The sequence below is a fragment of the Garra rufa genome, chromosome 22, assembly GCF_049309525.1.
Source record: "Garra rufa chromosome 22, GarRuf1.0, whole genome shotgun sequence".
Taxonomy (NCBI): domain Eukaryota; kingdom Metazoa; phylum Chordata; class Actinopteri; order Cypriniformes; family Cyprinidae; genus Garra; species Garra rufa.
The window spans coordinates 9357761-9379483 of record NC_133382.1 but is presented as its reverse complement, the minus strand read 5'-3'; the positions used below and the strand labels follow the sequence as shown (position 1 = coordinate 9379483).

Below are 21723 nucleotides of genomic sequence, written 5' to 3'. Positions count from 1 at the left end.
ATTTTTGTAACTTCATAACATTAAGGTTGCACTACTGATGTCACATGGACTATATGTTCTTACTACCTTTCTGGGCCTTGAACGTGGTAGTTGCATTGCTGTCTATGCAGGGTCAAAAAAAGTCCATCTTTTTACTTCATCTTGTGTTCTGAAGATGAACTAAAGTCTTACAGTTTGGAATGACTTGAGTGTGAGTAATCAATGAGTGAATTTTCATTTTTGGGTGTACTATCCCTTTAAAATATCAGATAATTTGACCTTTTTATGACAAGACAAGGTTAGTTGAGGCTGTAAAATGTCATGTGGTGCAACTCCACAAAATTCAATAATTATTAACTAATTATATATAGAAAAAAATTCTATATGAGCACTCTTTGAAGATAATGTATATTGTATCACTTTTTACTTGATGGTTACACCACATGACATCTTAGAGTCATTACATGTAATTACCATATGAAATTGACGGCAGTACAAAAAGTTAATTTCTAAACACTTCAAAAAAATATTTTCTTTATCATGGTAACTCTTGTGTCATTGACCCTAAAACAACAAGCATTGGTCTGTCACTACTCTGGCACTTGTGTGTTTTCACAGTTGTCAGTTGTTTTTCTATTTTGTTGTTCTACAGTTGTCAGCGTGAACTAACTTTGTAAGCTGCTCTCCCACGGTTTGGCCTGCATGAGGATTTCCTCAAAGCATTTACAGTACAGATTTGCCCAAGATCATGTAACATGGAATCACGTCTTGTAGCAGTGCATCTGCGTACATTAATGTTCTCAACAGCTGACTGACGCCTCAAAGATTGTCTGAGAGGAATACTGGCTTTACAGGGCTCTAGAGTGCGACCAATTTGGTCGCACGTGCGACCTAATTTCTCAATGGTGCGACTAAAAAAAATCAAAGGTTGCACCGGTGCGACCAGCCGTTCGAGGGGGAAAAAACGAAACTCCGTCACTCTTAAAGTCTCCCTGTTGCTCAACAACAGACACACATTAGACCCATATCGTGGTCTAAACCAATCAGAGATGAAGGACGGATCCCGCCCCCCCTCTGATTGGCCGTGGTCCAGATATTCCTGTACGTGTGTGTACGTTTGAAAATGCATGTGATGCAGTCAGGATGTCTCTACATTGTCAAGCGTTTACAATGCCTCCTCCGCAAAAACACGGACTGGATCGCGGACTCCATTCATAAAAACCGAATTTACTATGGTGAGGAATGCCACGTAATACGTTGATTTCTGGATTGATAAATCAAAAGTTGATGTGTCACTTAATTCAAATCGCGATATGGACTAGTGTCTATGAAAACTGAAAGGCAAAAAGACCGTTTAAAATGAATCCTGCATGTTGCGTTTGCCTCTATGTATTAATGGTGGAGACGTGTATTTTTTTTTTTAACTACACGCGTATAGGCTACTGAAGCACGCGTGACGCTCCCGCTAATTTTTGGCATTTGCATCTCACATGAACAGATAAACTCAATCTCCAAACCTACTGTGTCACTTTTACCGTTTCATTTGAGAAAGCATCATATCATACTGTACACACATAAACTTCACGGCAATCTGTCAAAATAAAAGTACAGTTTAACATGAAACAGAACAATATTAGTCCTGTATTACTTTTGTACAGTATAATGTAGGTGTTTATATATTCCTATTTATAAATCATATATATGTTTGCCAAAAATTTAAAAGGTTTATTTTTCATTTGTTTAAAAATAAATAAATGTTTTTGCTTTCATTTGATTATGAGAAAAATTAAAACAAGAATTAAAAAAAAAAATTAAAAAAAAAATAAAAAAAATTTTTGTAGAGCCCTATTGTTCAAAATGTTAAAATAGAGAGTTTTGGACTTATTTTTTCACTGAAATGCTTTCGTTATTACACAAAGTAGGGTAAAGTACTGGGGAAAAAAATATGCTTCAAATAAATAACTTTATATTGACCAGATTGTTAGTTAATCATTTACAAGTCAATATTGCCTATATGGACAGGGATTAAAAAAAAAAAAAAAAAAGTGAACTTGTAAAACTACGGTGTAAAATGTGATGCGGTTGAAAATTTGGGTGCACCTAACTTTTGTGCTGGTGCACCTAAGAAAAAAAGTTAGGCGCACCAGTGCAACCAGTGCAAAAAGTTAGTCTAGAGCCCTGCTTTAGTATACACTCTTTCCTATCCATACCAGTCTAAACAGGGTCTTGTATTACATTTCTTATTGTGCCGACAGAGGGTTTGCGTTTATGTCCCGATTAGGTCAGTTATCTGGATGCGTGGCCCTTTTGGTGATACTCAGATGTAAACAACAGTATGGTTAATATACTCCTGAATATGTTGTTCTGCTAATTTATGCTGTCTAAACCATGGAAAACACATGTGGAAGCTGCTAAATCATATAGAGAAATATTTAGTAAGCAGGAAAGAGTGCAATATTTTGACAAACTAAAGTTAATAGGTGGTAAAGATTTGTGCAAGTAGTATTCATTAAGACATTAGCCTAATATTTCACCTACCTGACTGGAAGTGATAAGAACAAACACAAATGTTGTCAAGATTCTTGCCCTGGAAATCCTGTTTCAGTTTCGCCAACCACAAACGCATATTGATCCCCAGACACTCTTCACCTTGATTTGTTATAACTTTTGGCAGTCTATAGTACTCCAAATTATCACATGAGAAGCAAGAGCAATAGGCCCATCACCAGTTTAAATGTGATTTTATACAACAGTTCAGTAAAAAAAAAAAAAAAGTCAACATTGTGTTATATTTTAACTGTCTATCTATTTATTTGCAGAAACTTTGCAGAAAAAATATTACCTTTATAGAAATTGCAAAACTAATATGCGTCTGTGAGCAACACGTTGTTTAGTTTCTGAATGAATCCGCATTTTGAACGAATCAATTTACCGAAACGATATCTGCTGGCAGTTTTAGTTTCTTATTTATCATTTCATTTAAAAAACGAAAAGAAAAAATACAATTAAATAAAGACTGTTGGTAACTACTCTGCAAACAATGCTTTTCTTACTTAGATTTTTTTGTCTTGTTTCCGGCCAAAATATCTAAAAATTCTTAAATCAAGAAGGATTTTCTACACAAGTAAAAATTACTGTCTTGTTTTCAGAAAAAAAGAAGTATATATTTAGTGAGTTTTTGCTTGAAACAAGAAAAATGCCAATGGGATAGTCAAATTAATATTATTTCAATTTAAAACTCGCTTAATTTTAACTTCTTTTTTCTGAAAACAAGACAATAATTTTACTTGTCTAGAAAATCCTTCTTGATTCAAGAATGGTTAGATATTTTGTCTGGAAACAAGACAAAAAATCTTAGTAAGAAAAGCATTTTCTGGACTTTCATTTCAACAAAATACTGAGATGTTTCTCAAATGTTCTTCTTTTATGTTCCATAGTTTATGTTAGGCAGTTGTAGCCTAAATGTTTGTGTGTAATAAATTTGACGACATTTCACTTTAAAGCTACTATTTGTAATGCCTACTTGAAACTTTCTCATTTAACACAATAATGGCTTTAAATTATCTTTTGTGGGTAATTTCACAGCCAAATTTAATATGTGATTAATTTAATTAATTGACACATCATGTAATTAATTAAATGAAAATTTTAATCGACTGACAGCCCTACTCCAAATGTTTTTCCCGGTCTGACTGATTAGTACAGCCCAAAACATGACAATGATTGACCATTTTCATTAGCAATAATCAGTAAAATATGCAAGTTCCATTCGGTTCAGTGTCATTGTTTACGTTCAGTGCCGCCAATTTGTCCAATAGATGACGCATTGTAAAAAAAAACACTCTATTCAGTGTACTTTATTCAAAAAACAATAAATTTGAAAGAGACACGTGAGGGAAAAATTGACCTTCACGTTGTAGAAAATGCATTCTTGTGATGCAAAGTCTTCTGTTTCACATGATCTGTCAGAAATCATTCTAATATGTATATAGTCAATATAATATAAATAAAGATAACTCCCTTTTTAAAGAAATTCCTGTTCCAGATTCTGTTTAGGATGTGGGATGTGAAAACCTACGCCTTTATTTTCATTCTCCATGCTTGATGAGATTTGACTGTGCTAACGCTTTATCATCAGAAAGCGTGACACAGGACGCCGTTTCATTCTGCAGTCCTGCTCTATCTGCACTCCACACTGAAGAGCGTCAGGAATGAGGACAGATACATCACACACTCAGCTCTCTTCATGCATGCGCCGTTATCTGAGCACGCTGCGATAGTGTGTGTGCAGTGTCAATTGACAGCTTTTCTCTACGGCTTTAAACGCCGCACTCACTCGCCTCCCTGCAGACAACTCCCATTATAAAGACAAACAACCACATGTGTGTAAAACAATCGGTGTATGTGCTCACCCAACTATTTTGTTGCTGCAAAGGGAGCATTCCTGACTGGATAACTGCATAATCTTCAGTAATTTTGCTACATGTTTTACTTGTCAAATGAATAGAGTAGACAGCTAGATACAGATCATGGCTTGTACTTATCTTACATGAATCTAGAGTCATCTAAATGCTTCAAAGAACAAAATGTTCCCAAAGAGCTGTACATTTGCAGGTAGCTTTCTTGAAGCAAATCTGTTTCTTCATGTCATTCCAGACAGACTGGATGATGATGAGATCAGATCTCTGTGTGGAGCCCAGACTCCTACTAACACATTACAGCAAAAGATAGAAATAACTGATTTAAAACATCAAACTTAGGAGCATCGTAATACCAGCAAATAAGCATTAGAGATCTATGTATCAGCCCTTCTAACTAGCTGTAACTGGCCTCGTTGTGGGAGGTGTGTTAGCATGTGTGTTCCTGTAATGCTTGTGCTTGGCTTCTGCTAATGCTGGCTGATGATCAGCCCTGATAAAGCCCGTATCCATTCAGTTCCGGGCTGCGGGACGGGACATCGCCTCACTCTGATGATCTGAGCTGTCTGTCAAGCACAGCTGTGGGACAGATCTCTGTGCGCGTTGCTGTGTTTCAGCATCTCAAGTTCATTTCGCCTTTTGGTCCTTTTGAAATGAAGGTGGCTTCTTTGTAGTGATGCATTGATTAACTTCCATGTTCTATCTATGAAAATCCTGTTTTCTAAATCTATACATGAGCCTGTGATATCCGTTCCTTGCCAGGATATTGAACAAATCATTTTGTATTGAGTTTTACGTGTACGCTACAAAATGCTGCATGACACCCACAGCTAAGTCAATGAGCCGTGGCTGAGCTCTGGTGTCGGATAAATCAGTTATGTCTCTAGTATCTAGAGTTGGGCAATATAGCTTAGATTTTTTGTGATATTTGACAAATTTTACAGCATTTATTACTCAATTTTTATATTCAGTATTTTATTTTTTAGTTGCTTTTGCAGTATTTAATTGTTTAACTAGATAAAACTAAAAATGTATAAAAAAACACATGACAAAAATGACAAAGATACAAAATTGCAAAACATTAAGTAAGATTGAAAAGAAAATACAAACAAAAAAATCATGACAAAATATAAATATATAAAAATATTTTTAAAAATTTCTAGTAGTATCTCAGTGGTACTAAAAATAACACTGATCAAAAATGACCTTATGTATTACAGTGTTTTAGTGGCACATTAAAAAAATCTAAGATTATGAGATTAAAATTGTAGTATTTTGAGAATAAAGTCGAAATTATGAGAATAAAGTCGAAGTGTTTCGAGAATAAAATCAAAATGTTTCAAGAAAAATCTAAATATTTTGAGGATAAAGTCAAAATTACATGAATTATTTCATAGGAGTTACAAGATTAAAGTTATAATATTTTGAGAGTATATTCTAGCCTTTTGCGCATTCAAATGGCCTAAATTGAGAGCACTGGGAGATATTCCAAACTCTGTCAGTTTTTTTATTACAATAATGTGTTTCTCATGCTCTTTAATGGGCATGGCAGAATGCTGTATTCGCCTCCGTTTACGCAGTATATGAAGTAGTTTTTCAGATGTTTCATTAAATTAGGTGGTAAAATTTTACTGTTTTTTTTAAATTCCTTCTGATGTTCCTTCACGTTTATATTGTGCTATAAACTTGAAATAAAGAAGAAAACATATTTATAATTTGTATTTCGTGATAAAACTGACAGAATTTGAAAGCTGAGACTTTGCTTTATGTTAAAAGTACCAAAAGCACAAAGCTTATTGCTATTATTTGGATGGCTGGTGCACTACAAATAGGCCTAGTGAATGCAATCAAAGACGAAAAAAAATTATTTCCAAGCATACTGTCCCTATGGGTATAACATGTAGTATGATTTCTGCTAATAATTCCACATTCAAATAAATTCCAGTGGCCTGGCAACTTCTCCCTGTGTTCCCAATCCGGGCCATTTGCATGCGCAGGCTATACTCTCAAGATATTATAACTTTAATTGCTACTATTTAATTATTGTAATTTCTACATTATTTTCAAAACATTTCGACTTTTTTCTTGAAACATTTCAACTTTATTCTCGAAACATTTCAACTTTATTCTCATAATTTAGACTTTATTCTCATAATTTCTACTTTATTCTCATAATTTAGACTTTATTTTCAGAATTTCTACTTTATTCTCGTAATTTCGATTTTATTTACTTGAAAAATTTGGACTTTATTCTCGAAACATTTTGACTTTATTTTCATAATTTCGACATTATTCTTGTAATTTCAACTTTGTTCTTGAAACATTTAGACTTTACTTTTGAAAAATTTCGACTTTATTCTCAAAACATTTTGACTTTATTTTCATAATTTCGACTTTATTCTTGTAATTTCGACTTTATTCTTGAAACATTTAGACTTTATTTTTGAAAAATTTTGACTTTATTCTTGAAACATTTAGAATTTATTATAATAATTTCCACTTTATTCTCGTTATTTCAACTTTATTCTCATAATTTCTAATTTTTTCTTGAAACATTTAGACTTTACTCTTGAAAAATGTAGACTTTATTCTCGAAACATTTTGACTTTATTCTCTTAATTTCAATATTATTCTCATAATTTAGACTTTACTCTTGGAAAATTTAGACTTTATTCTCCAAACATTCAACTTTATTCTCGTAATTTCAATGTTATTCTCGTAATTTCAACTTTATTTTTGAAACATTTAGACTTTACTGCTGAAATTTTTTTAATTTATTCTCAAAACATTTGACTTTATTCTCATAATTTCGACTTTATTCTTGTAATTTCGACTTTATTCTTAAAACATTTAGTTTATTCTTGAAAATTTTAGACTTTATTCTCAAAACAATTCGGCTTTATTCTCATAATTTCGACTTTATTCTCATAATTAAAATTTTATTCTCATAATTTCAACTTTATTCTTGTAATTTCGACTTTATTCTTGAAACATTTAAACTTCATTCTGAAAATATATATATTATTTATTCACAAAACATTTAGACTTTATTCTTGTAATTTTGACTTTATTCTCAAAATATTTCGACTCGTAATTTTAGATATTTTTTTATTTTTTTACATGCCACTAAAACGCCATCATAGCCTATGCATGTTAATGCTTCATTGTGAATTATTCTTGAAGCATATTATAGATAAAAAACGTTCATTGTTAATTCATGATACCTAATGCAGTATCGCATATTAACAAATTAAGTCTTATTGTGAAGTGTTACCAACATTTTTCCATTTGTATTGCGCAGTCTTGCGTTTTAATGAAGAAAACCACTTCATGCAGGTTTTGTTGAGGCCGTTCCAAAACACATTGTGTGCTTTATAGTGATACAGAGAGAGAGAGAGAGAGAGAGAGAGAGAGAGAGAGAGAGAGAGAGAGAGAGAGAGAGAGAGAGAGAGAGAGAGAGAGGGAGAGGGAGGGAGGCAGACAGACAGAGAGAGATGTTCAAAGGAAACTCCCACACACTGCAGAGGTTGAGCCCACATTACACAGACAGAGGATGACATTTCTACATGCAAGACTATCTAGACAGAAGCCAGGGACTAATATTGCAAGAGGACGTGAAAAACAGAAGGAGTATGGAATGATTAATGATTAACCCGAAGTAAATCTTTACAGCCTTATTTGTAGTTTGTTAGGGTGCATTTCAGACGCTGCCCCCAAAGATGCCGAGTCATTATTTAAGGGTGTGTAGTTTCTACACTAATAGCATCACCAAACCAAATTAGAAAAATAATGATTGTTTCAAACCAATTTTTTGAACACTCCCCTTACCTGCTATTGGTCAAACTAACAGACAGCCATGCCCCAAACTCACACCATTAGTTGAGCCAGAGCTGCTGTGTTGCTATGAAGTTCAAGCAAACATGCAACACAATTAGTGCCACATTCATTCTTTTTTTTAATTCAATATTTTCAGACATTGAATGATTCACTTGTTTTCAGATTCAGAAGTGCTGTACTATTTCAAAAAATCCATAACAGCGCCCCTGCTATATAATACTGAAAACACTATTGCTGGAATAACTTGTCAATGGTGGAAAAGCATTGTATAATAGATGATAGAAAATTTCATCAGTGGCGGAGAAAGAGTTAGAGAACTTTGTAACCATTATGAATACGGCAAATATAGACATGCTACAAGCATACTGTTTATTTCATGTGCAATATCCACCTTTTTTTCCCAGAAGAATGGGCGTGGCCATTTGTTAAATGTATGTGTCAGGCTTCCACTCTCATCCACATTCAGCTATTTAATATTGCAAATTGGTGTGTCTTACCATATTATTTTAATGTATTATTTTAATTAAGAAGACACTGGTTTGTAGTGCAAACTGTTTTACCATTTACTGCACATTGTTATTCTTCTCGATATTAAATTGGAAGAATATAAAAGAATCAAATCTGGAATCAATTTTGGAATCAATAGGCTGTGTATTGAAAATTGATCCCCAGTTTGAGTTATGTAAATCATAGATGTAGTAGTATGTGATAACTGGTTAGGAGAGTGTGTGAATGGATTGTAATGCAGACAGCATGCGTTCATGTGTGTCTGGGTGTGTCAGGACTACAGCACTGCAGCAACAGCAGACACACCCTCTGTCCGTCTCTCTCTCTCTCTCTCTCTCTCTCTCTCTCTCTCTCTCTCTGTGTCAGTGTGTGAATATCTGGACTCTGAACTGTTGGCCCAGACCACTCCTTATTCTCAGATCCACAGTCATGACGTTCTTATTAATTTCATGTATCAGAACTGCACTTAGCCCTGTGCTGAATTATTGGACTAGAGGTTTTAGTTTTACCTCATACATATTTTTAAAATAAAAATGTTAATATAGAAATGCAAAGACAGATGAAACAGCAAAGCATGAGAAGTATGTCTGGCATTGAACTGGGATGGACAGCTGTTGTTAAAAGCTGTTTCATTACAGGATACACATGCTGAAATTAGCATGTGGCTGGATGATCACATGCAAGAAGCTTGAATGTCATTTCATGTTTATAATATAAAGTTGCTTTAGTACTGTGGTCTAAAACTCAATTCCTGGAGGGCCACAGCTCTGCAGAGTTTAGCTCCAACCAGCTCCAACTCACACCTGCTTGTAAGTTTCTACTAATCCTGAAGCCCTTGATAATTGATTAGCTGGATCAGGTGTGTTTGATTAGGGTTGGAGCAAAACTGTGCAGAGCTGTGGCCCTCCAGGAATTGAGTTTGAGAAGACTGCATACGTGATTTTTCAGTCTTATTTTTGCCTTTAAGGGTCTAACTTTCAGTCTCATCCACGTCCAAACTTTTTTAGCTGTACAAAACAGCTATTTTTACTGCTTGATATTGCAAGATTGGTGTGTCTTACCATATTATTGTAATGTATTATCTTAATTATGAACACACTGGTAAACAGTTTAACCGTTTACTGCACTTTGTTACATACAGTTGAAGTCAAAGGTTTACATACACCTTGCAGAATCTACAAAATGTTAATTATTTTACCAAAATAACAGGGATCAAACAAAATGCATGTTATTTTTGATGTAGTACTGACCTGAATAAGATATTTCACATAAAAGATGTTCACATATAGCCCACAAGAGAAAATAATAGCTCAATATATAAAATGACCCCGTTCAGAAGTTTACATATGCTTGATTCTTAGTTGTTTTGTGATAGTTGTGCATGAGTCTCTTGTTTTTTCTGAAGAACAGCAAGCAGTTTAACTGTTCAGGACAAACAAGGGACTCATGAACAACTATCACTAAATAAAATAACACAGCTGTGGATTATTCAGGTAAGAACACAGTATTAAGTATTAAGTGTATGTAAACTTTTGAAAAAGGTAATTTTTTATAAAATCAGCTATTATTTTATCTTGTGGGCTATATGTAAATGTCTTTCATGTAAAATATATTATTCAGGTCAGTACTAAATAGAAATAACATGTAAGGTGTATGTAAACTTTTGACTTCAATTGTATATTCATTGTGAGATTCACGATTTCACTGGTTCAGCAAATGCACTTGCAAAACCACATTTCCAAATGGAAGAAAATGATGAGCAGAATTGAAAAGACCAGCATACTCATGTAATTTCAGTATGCTTAGTCAGGTGTGTGACGTCTTTACTCTGACAGGATGAAAGCATCCATTACTGCTCTTCATGCTGATCACTTCCTGTGTGAATGCCTCTGGAATCCCACTCATAGGGCTGTGACATTTCCTCGCTGTTGTACATAACAACAGCCAGTTTATCCACAGAATTACTGTTTATTTGTGTTTCTGTTATTATAAATGTCAGCTAGCTCATTATCAGACACAAGAGAGGCAGTGGGAATCTTGGCAATGACCTGCTGCACGATCAGCCGTTTGTTTACAGGTCTCAGCTGCACTTCACTTCGCAAAGCACTTGATGCAAAATAGTTCGATTTTTTTTTTTTGGTGCTTGTCGTTATCTATTAATATACTGTACTGTACTGTACACTTCAGCTCTTTCTTTTATTGTTTTGGTTTTTGCTTAGATGCAGATGATTTTTTGACGACTTCCTTCTCATTTTTGATAATTGAAAACATATTATTAGCTCCTCTTGATCAGTCAAGGGTTGTGAAGAGGAAGATCTGATTGTTATTTCTCTCTCTTTCAGACTGACAGTAATGCCAGTTACCTCAGAGCGGCCCGAGCTGGAAACATCGAGAAGGCCCTTGATTATATAAAGTCTGGCGTGGACATCAACATCTGCAACCAGGTCATACATCTTCCTTATTGTAAATGTAACATTTACATTTGTACTGTAGACTAACATTCAAAAAAAAAATTTTTTTTGAAGAAATTAATACTTTTTATTCAGCAAGGGCGCATTAAACTGATCAAAATAGCCAGTAAAGACATTTATAATGTAACCAAATATTTCTGTTTCTAATAAATGCTCTCTTTATTTCAATTTCTATTCACCAAAGAATACTGAAATATGGTTTCCACAAAAATATTAAGTAGCACAACTATTTTCAGCATTGGTAATAATATGAAATCAAATCTGCATATTAGAATGATTTCTGAAGGCTCATGTGACACTGAAGACTGGAGTAATGATGCTGAAAATTCAGCTTTGCATCTCAGGAATAAATTACATTTTTAAATATATTAAAATAGAAAACAGTTATTTTAAATTGTAATAATATTTCACAGTTTTTACTGTATTTTTGATCAAATAAATGCAGCCCTGATGAGCCTTTCTAATGTTGAGTAGCCCTGATTTAGATATCATAAACCAATAAATAACATTTTCCATCTGATATGCCTCTTTATAGTCCTAATTAATGTAAATAAACACTCATATATATATATTTCATTATTTATGTTTTTCTGGATGCAGAATGGGTTGAACGCTCTTCATCTTGCATCAAAAGAAGGCCATGTGGAGGTTGTGGCTGAGCTTATTAAAATTGGTGCCGCTGTGGATGCCGCAACAAAGGTAAGACCCTCCTCACCACATCAGATATTATAACACACCACTATAAAGGCACTATTTGCACTAGAGTAGTTGGCTGAGCATATGAATTAAAGATGACAAGTGTGTTACTCAGCTGTGCATGATTTCATAGACATGACTTTGCTGCATCAGCAATTCTTCAAAGTCATTGTTCCCTGGTGTTCAGGTTGACTTTGAACCTCTACCAAGAGCTGGATCTACTCATTCATGCTGAGGATCTTTCTGTAAAGGTTTTAGAAAAGTGGATTCTTCAAAGTGATATTTATGTACTAGTACGGTGACAGAAATAGCAAGGATGCATTCCAAAAGACAGCTGGTCTATCAAAACACATTGGGTCACTATATACATTAAGTCAAAGCGTTCTTGTGTGTTCTTCTGATTCCAGAAAGGAAACACCGCTCTGCATATAGCATCACTCGCTGGACAGGCAGATGTTGTCAAGGAACTTGTGAATAATGGAGCAAATATCAACGCCCAGTCTCAGGTACTGTCAGCTTTCGACAAATTTATTGTAAAACAATAGGTCATGTCAGAAAGATGGTATTTACGAGTTGAATGCACATGGACCAGTAGCCTACCTCAAGTGAGAACTTTCTTTAAACCCAGTTTTTCCGAGTTGGGGGCTTGTCAGTGAGAAAATATGTTGGATTGGATTCAAAAGCTGTTGCATCTGTATATACAGTAAATATGTTGAAATGAATCACTTTCATTCTGAATAAAACTAAGTTGCATGTACAAAATAAAATAGTAATTATGATGATACAATTATCATGATACAATTTATAGCACCTTCATAAATTCATACCAAAAAAAAGAGAAAAACACTCTTTTGCACTTTTTTCTTAAACTTTGAAGAAGTAGTTTAATAAATCTTGGTGATTTTTTTTTGTAGAAAGGGTACATTGCCATTTTTGGCATTTAACGCATAATGACGTACGGATTTAAAAAAAATCTTCAATACCTTCTAAACACATCATTTTTTTTTTTTTTTTTTTTTGGACAATTACTTTTTAAGAGATAAAACCAATTTAAAAAATGTTAGTTTTTTGACAGATTTTGGCCTGGGTATGTATGGAGTACAATTAGTGTCAAAAATACTGGGTTACATTTTTTTATGGAGTTATATTAGTGTCAAAAACTTTTTGGTGTAAAATTTTTCATTTTTCACCTTTCATTTTCCTACACACTTTTGGACTGAATTTTGTAGATGAACATGAACATGATGTTTTCCATTTTAATTTTTTCCTATTTCTGTCATAAATTCTTTCCAACTTGTTCATATGAATTTTCAATTTTTCATTTTACATTGTAAATACTCGTGAATATGAATATACCAGGAAGACTTAAACACACCATTAATCCAAAAATATCTTTCAAATATTTGCTATTGAACCTAAAGTTTGCAAAACTAGTTTGAAACTATACAGTATCTTGCCAAGCTAAAAGCGACTCATAATTTAAAGCAATTTACTGTAGCTACAATAAAAAATAATTAACTACAAACAGTTCTTAGCTACAAATTTTCCAACAAAATCATTACAGAAACATTAAAAAAAGTCAGCAGATTTTGTCTGGACCTGCTAATAACAATGCAAGCTTATCTTAGCTTTGAAAATAAAACTAACTACATTGAATCCTTAAAAGAGGACAAATTTTACAGATTATATAATTTATGACAAAAACAAAGAGGTGTTTTGAAAGGTTGAACTAGAATTATGGTTACAGCCCCTGCTGAAAAAAAAAAACAGCATATACTGGTTAGGTAGATTTTGATGCTGATTTAAGATGGTTCTTAGCTGGTTTATGCTGGCCCTTTTGCTGGTTTATGCTGGTCCTTGACCACCACATGACCAGCTAAGGACCAGTTTAAACCAGCATCAAAACTACCTATGCTATTTTTTTCACCAGGGGCATCATAACTCAAAAAGATAGTTTTACCTTACAGCACTAATTAACTGAATGTGTTTTTGTTCAGGTAGCTACTTATATTCAGTTACACTTTACTCACAACTAACTTCTTCATCAAGATTCTCTTCAAACTGTTGCTCTGTCATTACAGCGGTTGAAGTACTGAAGTTCTTAGTTTGTCCTCACATTGCTCTGAAAGAATTCTGAAGTGCTGCATTAAATCTATAACCTACTTGTGTCTCCATTTTGAGGAAAAACTGTTGGGATTTGAGAGATGGTATAGTCCAGTGGTTTTCAATCCTGGTCCTGGGGACCCACTGCTCTGCACATATGATCTGTATGTTAAATAAGAGAGACACACAAAATGTGCAGAGCAGTGGGTCCCCAGGACCAGGATTGAAAACCACTGGTATAGTCGATGGTTATAGTAGTGCATGCATTTTTGCCTTGTCACCGATCCTCAGGGAGTCCAAAATTAAACACACGCACACGTGTACAGGAGACTAGAGACAGACTTTGTTTTATCTCAAGAACTTATCACAAGTGCAGCCTGGTTCTGCTTTCTCACACTGCAGTGCTTAAAATAGAGACACTCGCTTGGTGAATGAGGAGGCTGATTGCAAATTGTTAAATGTTTGAAAAAAAAAAGTTTCCTATAGGGGCTTGCTGGATACTTTTGCAGAGGTATTCTTTTGTACTTCAGTGAAAAAAAAAATGATGTACTATGTACACTCCACATTTATCAATATTAGCTAGCTAGCAACTTTTATAGCTGACTCATTTCAGGTATGCTGCTGTATGTTAGTGCACAAACCAAGGCCAAGATTTTATTTGTGTTCATATAACTCTACAGAAATCTTTACAGAATACAGAATCTGCCAACATTTCACACAATGGAAAACTCCATATTCTGTATTATATATTCTGTATTTGAGTTTTCCATTGTGTGAAATGTTGGCAGATTCTGTCTAGGCCTGCTGACAACTATGCTAACTAATCTTAGCTACCTTACGGTAAACTGCACATTTAATATCACCAACAAATTAAACATTTAACAACTGAAACATTGCTTATTCAGTATCATAAATATATCCCGAGAGTATGGTATGATAGTGTTGTCTGCTACTGGAGTGATTAAGCTAAGCTAACTAAGCTAACATATACTGCATGTGACCCTGGACCACAAAACCAGTCATAAGGGTCAATTTTTTTTCCGAAATTTGAGATTTATTTGTGGAATTTGTGGAACGTAACAATTATATTAAAGCTGAATAAATAAATAAGCTTTCTTAGCTATGCATATTACTAATCAAAAATTACGTTTTGATATATTTATGGTAGGAAATTTACTAAATATCTTACTGGAACATGATCTTTACTTCATATTCTAATGATTTTTGGCATAAAAGGAAAATCAATAATTGACCAATAAAATGTATTTTTGGCTATTGCTATATACTCGTGCTAGACTGGTTTTGTGGTCCAGGGTTAAATATGTATTTTATATATTAGCTTTTATTTTGTGGACCATACTGGTAGAACACTTCATTTCCCAGAATGCCTCAAATTTTGAGGCCAGTATTTATTTCTATACTGTAAAGTTAAAAACAATGCAATGGTTATTTTGCTTTGATTGTTTTGACAATATTGAATGTACAAATTAATCTTGGAATTAATCTCAATTCAGTTCACACTGATGAACTAAAAAGAAGCCAGTTGTTAAATTCTAATGACCTGATACTGTATATTTGAAGTGAAAGTGTATTTCAAATAAGATTTTAAACTTATTAGAGAATCAGCATCACTGCAGCAAGATCCTGCAGATGAGGCTACTGTATGCCAGAGACAGTGATGTGATCTAATCGTGCATTCAAGTCACAGATAAGCCTAAAATGTATATAAATGCTTGATAAGAGGAAAGAGAATATACATGAAACACATTTCTAACCATGTTTTATTCGTGCTACAGAATGGCTTCACACCACTCTATATGGCTGCCCAGGAAAACCACCTGGACGTTGTTAAATTCCTCCTGGATAACGGATCCAGTCAGAGCATTGCCACAGAGGTGAGCATAACCTTCCCGTTTTATCCATCTATCACTTACCTCACTGCAATTCCCATCAGTTCCCTCTGAAACAACATATTTCTAGCAATAATACATGCAAACCCAGCTTAGAATACCCAGTGACCTTGCTGTCCTTTTCAAGGCAGCAGGCAGACACTAGTTGCGCAGTGAGGGTATTGAATGCCTGGTTTGAAGAGTGTGTGTGTGTGTGTGTGTGTGTGTGTGTGGTCTGTGTGTGGGTGCATGACGGAGCAGGGCGCCAGACGTCACTGTCCTTGAGAATGTATCAGGCCCTTGTGTCTCTCAGACAGCGATTATGCACCAGAGAACACTTCCATGTTTGAAGAGCTGTTTGCATGTTAATGATCTGTATTGGTGAGAATGAAGGTCTGTTTGAAATTTAGACTTGAACTGTAAAAAAGGTTACATGCATTACAGCATTTTAATGTCAGGCTGAGAGCTCTTTTTAATGACTGGAAGTGTGCTGCTACAGTCATATATTCTGTTTTTTTTTTCTCAAGAGATGACTGATGTTTTATATTCTGGAATGAATATTTTGTTTTTAATTAGGTGTTTGTTTATATCAGATTTCCTACAGTCTAATTCATTTAGAAGCAGCTTGTTCTATTATAAACTCAAATGCAACACTTCACAGAAATGGCTATACATGTGTGTTAATGCATCTTAAGACATTTTTATGGTGTTCATCCCTAAAAGGCTTGTATGTAGAACCGCTGTTAGGTCGTTCTGTGTCAACTCAACTGATATTTTTTCTAAAGAAAGATAGACATGTATAGTAATGAAAGCTAAAATATTAAATGTCATGGATGAATATTTACTGAGTAATCCACTACTTTGTAGAGGGGGTCAAAAGGCAAAAGATACAAATGTAATTTCAACATTATTTTTCAGACATTGTTATTTAAATAAAATAAGCATCAGCTGTATACAAAGTGACCAACATTTAGTTTTCAACCACTGAAAAATGGGTAATATTCAACAATGTGAACATGGAGCCTCATCGAGATCCCCATATCTCTGGGAATGAACATTGTATGGCCTTGAAGATTGAGATTCCAAAAGAAAAGTCTATTATCACCTAGAATCTAAAATCATATTGCGATATCTGTAGTATTTCTTGAGTTATAGGCATGCAAACTTTGGAAAAGAATATTCATGGCACTCATTTAAGTTCAATGCAGTTGTCTTGACAGAAGGAAACGAGGTATATCTCTAGCTTCAACATTATTTGTTCTTCAGACATTTCTTTTTTAAAACAAACGAAGTATACAGTATTTTTGCAAACTTTTTTGCAAACACCCACATTTGGTATTGTCTACATTTTAACAATTTACTCCTGGAGCCATGTTAAAATTCCAATATCTCTGAAACCGAACCATATAGGGCCTTAAAAATAAAAACACTAAACGGAAAGTTTGTTAAGACCCAACATCTAAAAGGGCATTACAATATTGTTAATACTTTTTGAGTTACAGGCATGCAAACTTTGGAGAAAAGAACTTTAAAAGTGCTGCTTTCCCATTTCTGAATGGCTACCATTGGTACATAATGCAACAAAGATTGCTAAAGTCAACAGATTTACTAACAGACCTATCAATCTCTCTGTAAAAATAACATTATGATACCGCCATCTTTCTGAAGTAATGTTTACCCCTCTGTAATTTGATCTCAGGTGAAAATTTCCTCTACAAAATAGTGGATTATTCAGTAAATATTCATCCATGACATTTACTATTTTGGCTTTCATTTCTATACATGTCTATTTTTATTTAGAAAAAATATTAGCAAATTCAAAAATTCCAGCTGGGGACGATTTTGAAATTTGGTTGATTTGACACAGAATGACTGTGTTATTATTATTCTTGGAGTGTACCTTTAGGATTTACATCTCTTTGGACTATTCAAGAATTCTTGCGTTGTGTGTTTGTAGGATGGTTTTACTCCACTGGCCGTAGCTCTTCAGCAGGGTCATGATCAGGTGGTGTCTTTGCTCCTGGAGAACGATACCAAGGGGAAGGTACGGCTACCTGCGCTGCATATCGCCGCCCGTAAGGATGATACTAAAGCAGCGGCGCTGCTCCTCCAGAATGACCACAATGCAGATGTCGAATCTAAGGTACCTTCATCGATATCCAGTCAAGTCTTTCCATTAGATACCTCTAGAACTTGATGGTGCTTTCCATTCAAACACATTAGTTAATTATTGCATTTTGGAATTAACGTAAACAATATTGTGGTGGCTGTAATTCAATGGTGCATGATGGGAGATGCTCATTGTAAATTTACTTAAAACTCAATTGCTTCAATCAAAAGCCAGTTTGAAGCAACTACCAATCAGTTAAACCACAGGCAACTAGTAGATGCACCATCCAGTTAAGCCCTTGTGGTGTCGTGTGATGTGTGGTTTGTCGCTCTCCCTCACAATGTAGCCACCGTACAGCTTAATGCTCCCATTGTGACTTTGTGAACACTAATTAGACCATTCTTTCTCCTCTCGCTCTGGTGGTCCTTCTAGATGATGGTGAATAGAACGACAGAGGTATACATGTACAAATGCTACACACCTCATAAAGTGCCCACATCACGCTGCTGCTGTGGCTGCCGCCCCGTTCCCTTCTGCCCCTGCTCATTGCTTTTTTGTCTTAGTAATTGGCGCTTCTATTACTAACGGGCAGCAGAACACTAGCATGGAGAAGAAACACTCTGGTTTAGCCGGTCGAAGTCTGCAGCTGAGAGAGTTACTTAAAGAAATAGTTAATGCAAAAATGAAAATTCTGACATTACTCACCCTCATGGCGTTCCAAACCCGCAAGATCTTCGTTCATCTTTAGAACACAAATTAAGATATTTTTGATGAAATCTTAGAGTTTTCTGACTCTGCATAGACAGCAATGCAATTGCAATGCGAAAGTCATTATTTCTTTGCACACACACAAAAAAAACCATTACGGTTAAACCACTAATGTCGCATGGACTATTTTAAGGATGTCCTTACTACCTTTCTGGGCCTTAAATGTGTCAGTTGCGATGCTGTCTAGGCATGGTCAAAAAGCGCTCAGATTTAATCAAAAATGTCTTCATTTGTGCTCTGAAGATGATCAAAGGTCTTACAGATTTGGAACGACATGAGGGTGAGTAATTAATGACAGATTTTTTTATTTTCGCGTAAACTATCCCTTTAAATACGAAAAGCCATTTTCAGTAATACATGGTTGTGTTTTTGTTTTGTTTGTGTAATTTATGTGCCACTAGTGGCACAAAATGGAATTGCAAGATTGACTGTGTGTTTTCAATACTCTTGACATTTGGCATTGGTCGCACTGATAGTCCAGCTCAAGAAGTCAACGTACCAGTGGCCCGCTTGTTGTTTCTGTATATTAAACTGGGATAGTTTAGACAATAAAAATGAATCAGTTCTGCAGAAAGACCATATTAACTGTCTGCGCTGCTCCAGCTGGTTTATGTCAGCTGTCAGCTTGATTTTGCTTTATATATACTTGAACCTCGTTTAACTATAAATCTAAATGCCATTTTTCGATTAAAGTCCAGACATCTAGTACTGTCTAGCCGGTGAAGGTAGTATAGGATCAGACTCCTCAGCTGCAGAGCATTCGTCCCGTCTCATGCATGACATTCCCCTCCTAGCAGGTGTCAGCAGAAAGAGCTATTGACCTACTCTTCTCTTCTACTCTCATCTCTTTATTTCTTTTCTGTTCTATTCTACTCTCTTCTCATTCTGTCTCGACTTGTCTCATGTCTTCTTTCTTTGTTCTCCTATCTTTTTTAATCTTATTCTTATCTGGTTTGGTCAATCTATTCTCTTCTCTCGTGTTTTTTTACACCTTTATTCTGTTCATTTTGCCTTTTTTTACTTTACATCATGCTTTATCTGCTTAACTTCTCTTTTCTTTGTGTCCTGCCTCGTCTCTTCTTATTTAATACTGTTTAAATTGCTTTTCCTGATTTGTCTTTTCTTAACTCGACTCCTCTTAATTTCCTTTCTCCTACATCTCGTTTTGTTGTTCTTCTCGTCTTATTCCATCTTTCATTTTGTCTTTGCTTCTTTCAGCTCTTCTCATTTAAAATCGTTTCATCACTTTTATCATTTTGAGATGAGACAAGTAAAAAAGATGACCCATGTCTTTTTTGTTTCCTCTTTTATTTTATTTCAATCTCTTTTGTTTTGTCTTGTCTTGTTTTGTGTCTCTTCTCTTCTCTTCTCTTCTCTTCTCTTCTCTTCTCTTCTCTTCTCTTCTCTTCTCTTCTCTTCTCTTCTCTTCTCTTCTCTTCTCTTCTCTTCTCTTCTCTTCTCTTCTCTTCTCTTCTCTTCACAGTCAGCATGGCTTCCAGATTTCTTCCAGCTGTCCTGCAACTTACCAGCTCTGATTTGCACTGCATGATATGTAACTTAAATACAGTATTAACCACTTACAAAACTCAGAATAATAGTATGATATTCATCTACAGCTACAACTCAACTGCTCTCTCAAATTTACAGCGGCTGGGCTGTTTACCATATATAACTCAATAATGTGCTGCAATTTGCTTTCAAATAATTGAAATTGTATTTGTGATTAGTCAAAAGTTTAAACCTATTTTGATGTATTAACAGCACATTGTTAAATGCAGCGCACTGTATGCATGTCTACACACATAACGTCATGGGTTCACCTCCATTTAAAGTTTTGTATGTATGTTTATTCAAATTTGAGCTGAAGGTTGCTGTTATAAAGGCTTTGTACTGTACATTTAAGGAAAGCACATCCTTTTAAAATAGAAAAACCCTCCCACCTATTGCAACCACAGAGAGATTAAAGTATTAGATTAAACATTAAAGAAATTAAACTTAATCTTCAGGCCAAAGCAGCATAATTAATCAGCTAGATTGAGTTCACATGGTGCGAGGGATCAAGTGAAGGATGTGTCTTCCCTCAGTGTTGTGCCAAGGTCATCTGTTTCACTGATTTACTGCACCACGCCTGGCCTGGTGTCGTCTTTTCATATGTAGAGCAGAGGTCAGGTCAGGTGACTTGGGGTCAGGGCCTTCGGAGTTCTATATATGACATTATTAACCCCTGTGCTCTATTTCTCTCGCCCCTCTCCAGAGTGGCTTCACCCCTCTCCACATAGCAGCTCACTACGGTAATATCAATGTAGCGACCCTGCTCTTGAACCGCGGGGCTGCCGTAGACTTCAAGGCAAGGGTAAGGACACAAACTCCAGCTGTAGTGTTTTGTAAGAGTGTATAGCACAGATATGAACGGTTCATGAAATGCACTGGGGTCAGAACAAGATTGTTCTCTATATGCAGTGGCTTTTTTGTCCCTGAGGGAAAACTGTCATGTCATATTTAAAGCATGGACTGAAATTACTCCAAAAAGGATAGGGCTGGAGTCCTGGAAATACAGTAACTGTTGTATAGCTAATAAATAAAAAACATTTTTGGCACTGCATTCGCAGATTGACCCTGCACTGGTTTCGACTTTTTCCACTTGTGTCCCTCTGCAGCTCTTTGACCCTGACACTAAGTGAAATTTGATCTTATAGATCTGACATCCAAATCTCTGACTCCTTGTTTTGGAATATACTACTCACATAAGTGTTAAAGCATCCACTATTGTGTATTCAAAATTCAGTCCCACACAGTTTTAGCATAGCATAAGTGATATACCATTGTACTGCTCCCGTAATGCCTCACATCAGACTCAGTGGGGTCCTCCCTGTTTTATAAAAGGCTAAGCAGTCTGTCATAGTAAATTAGAGATTTTGTAAGCTATCACTAGAGGGTGGTGTATC

At 35.1% G+C, this 21723-nt stretch overlaps 1 protein-coding gene across 15 annotated transcripts in view; it reads left to right on the top strand.

The window, feature by feature from the left end:
* The window catches only part of ank3b (ankyrin 3b), a 253156-nt gene that overhangs the window by 133143 nt on the left and 98290 nt on the right, over positions 1 to 21723 (top strand). For 10 of the 15 annotated variants that reach the window (XM_073827683.1, XM_073827680.1, XM_073827676.1 and 7 more), the window contains exons 2-8: positions 11084 to 11185; positions 11813 to 11911; positions 12316 to 12414; positions 15808 to 15906; positions 17858 to 18043; positions 18443 to 18466; positions 21033 to 21131. In XM_073827683.1, the coding sequence (XP_073683784.1) occupies positions 11084 to 11185; positions 11813 to 11911; positions 12316 to 12414; positions 15808 to 15906; positions 17858 to 18043; positions 18443 to 18466; positions 21033 to 21131 (708 nt within the window). The remainder of the gene's footprint in view (positions 1 to 11083; positions 11186 to 11812; positions 11912 to 12315; positions 12415 to 15807; positions 15907 to 17857; positions 18044 to 18442; positions 18467 to 21032; positions 21132 to 21723) is intronic. The other 5 variants (XM_073827684.1, XM_073827681.1, XM_073827685.1 and 2 more) reach the window with 1 other exon arrangement.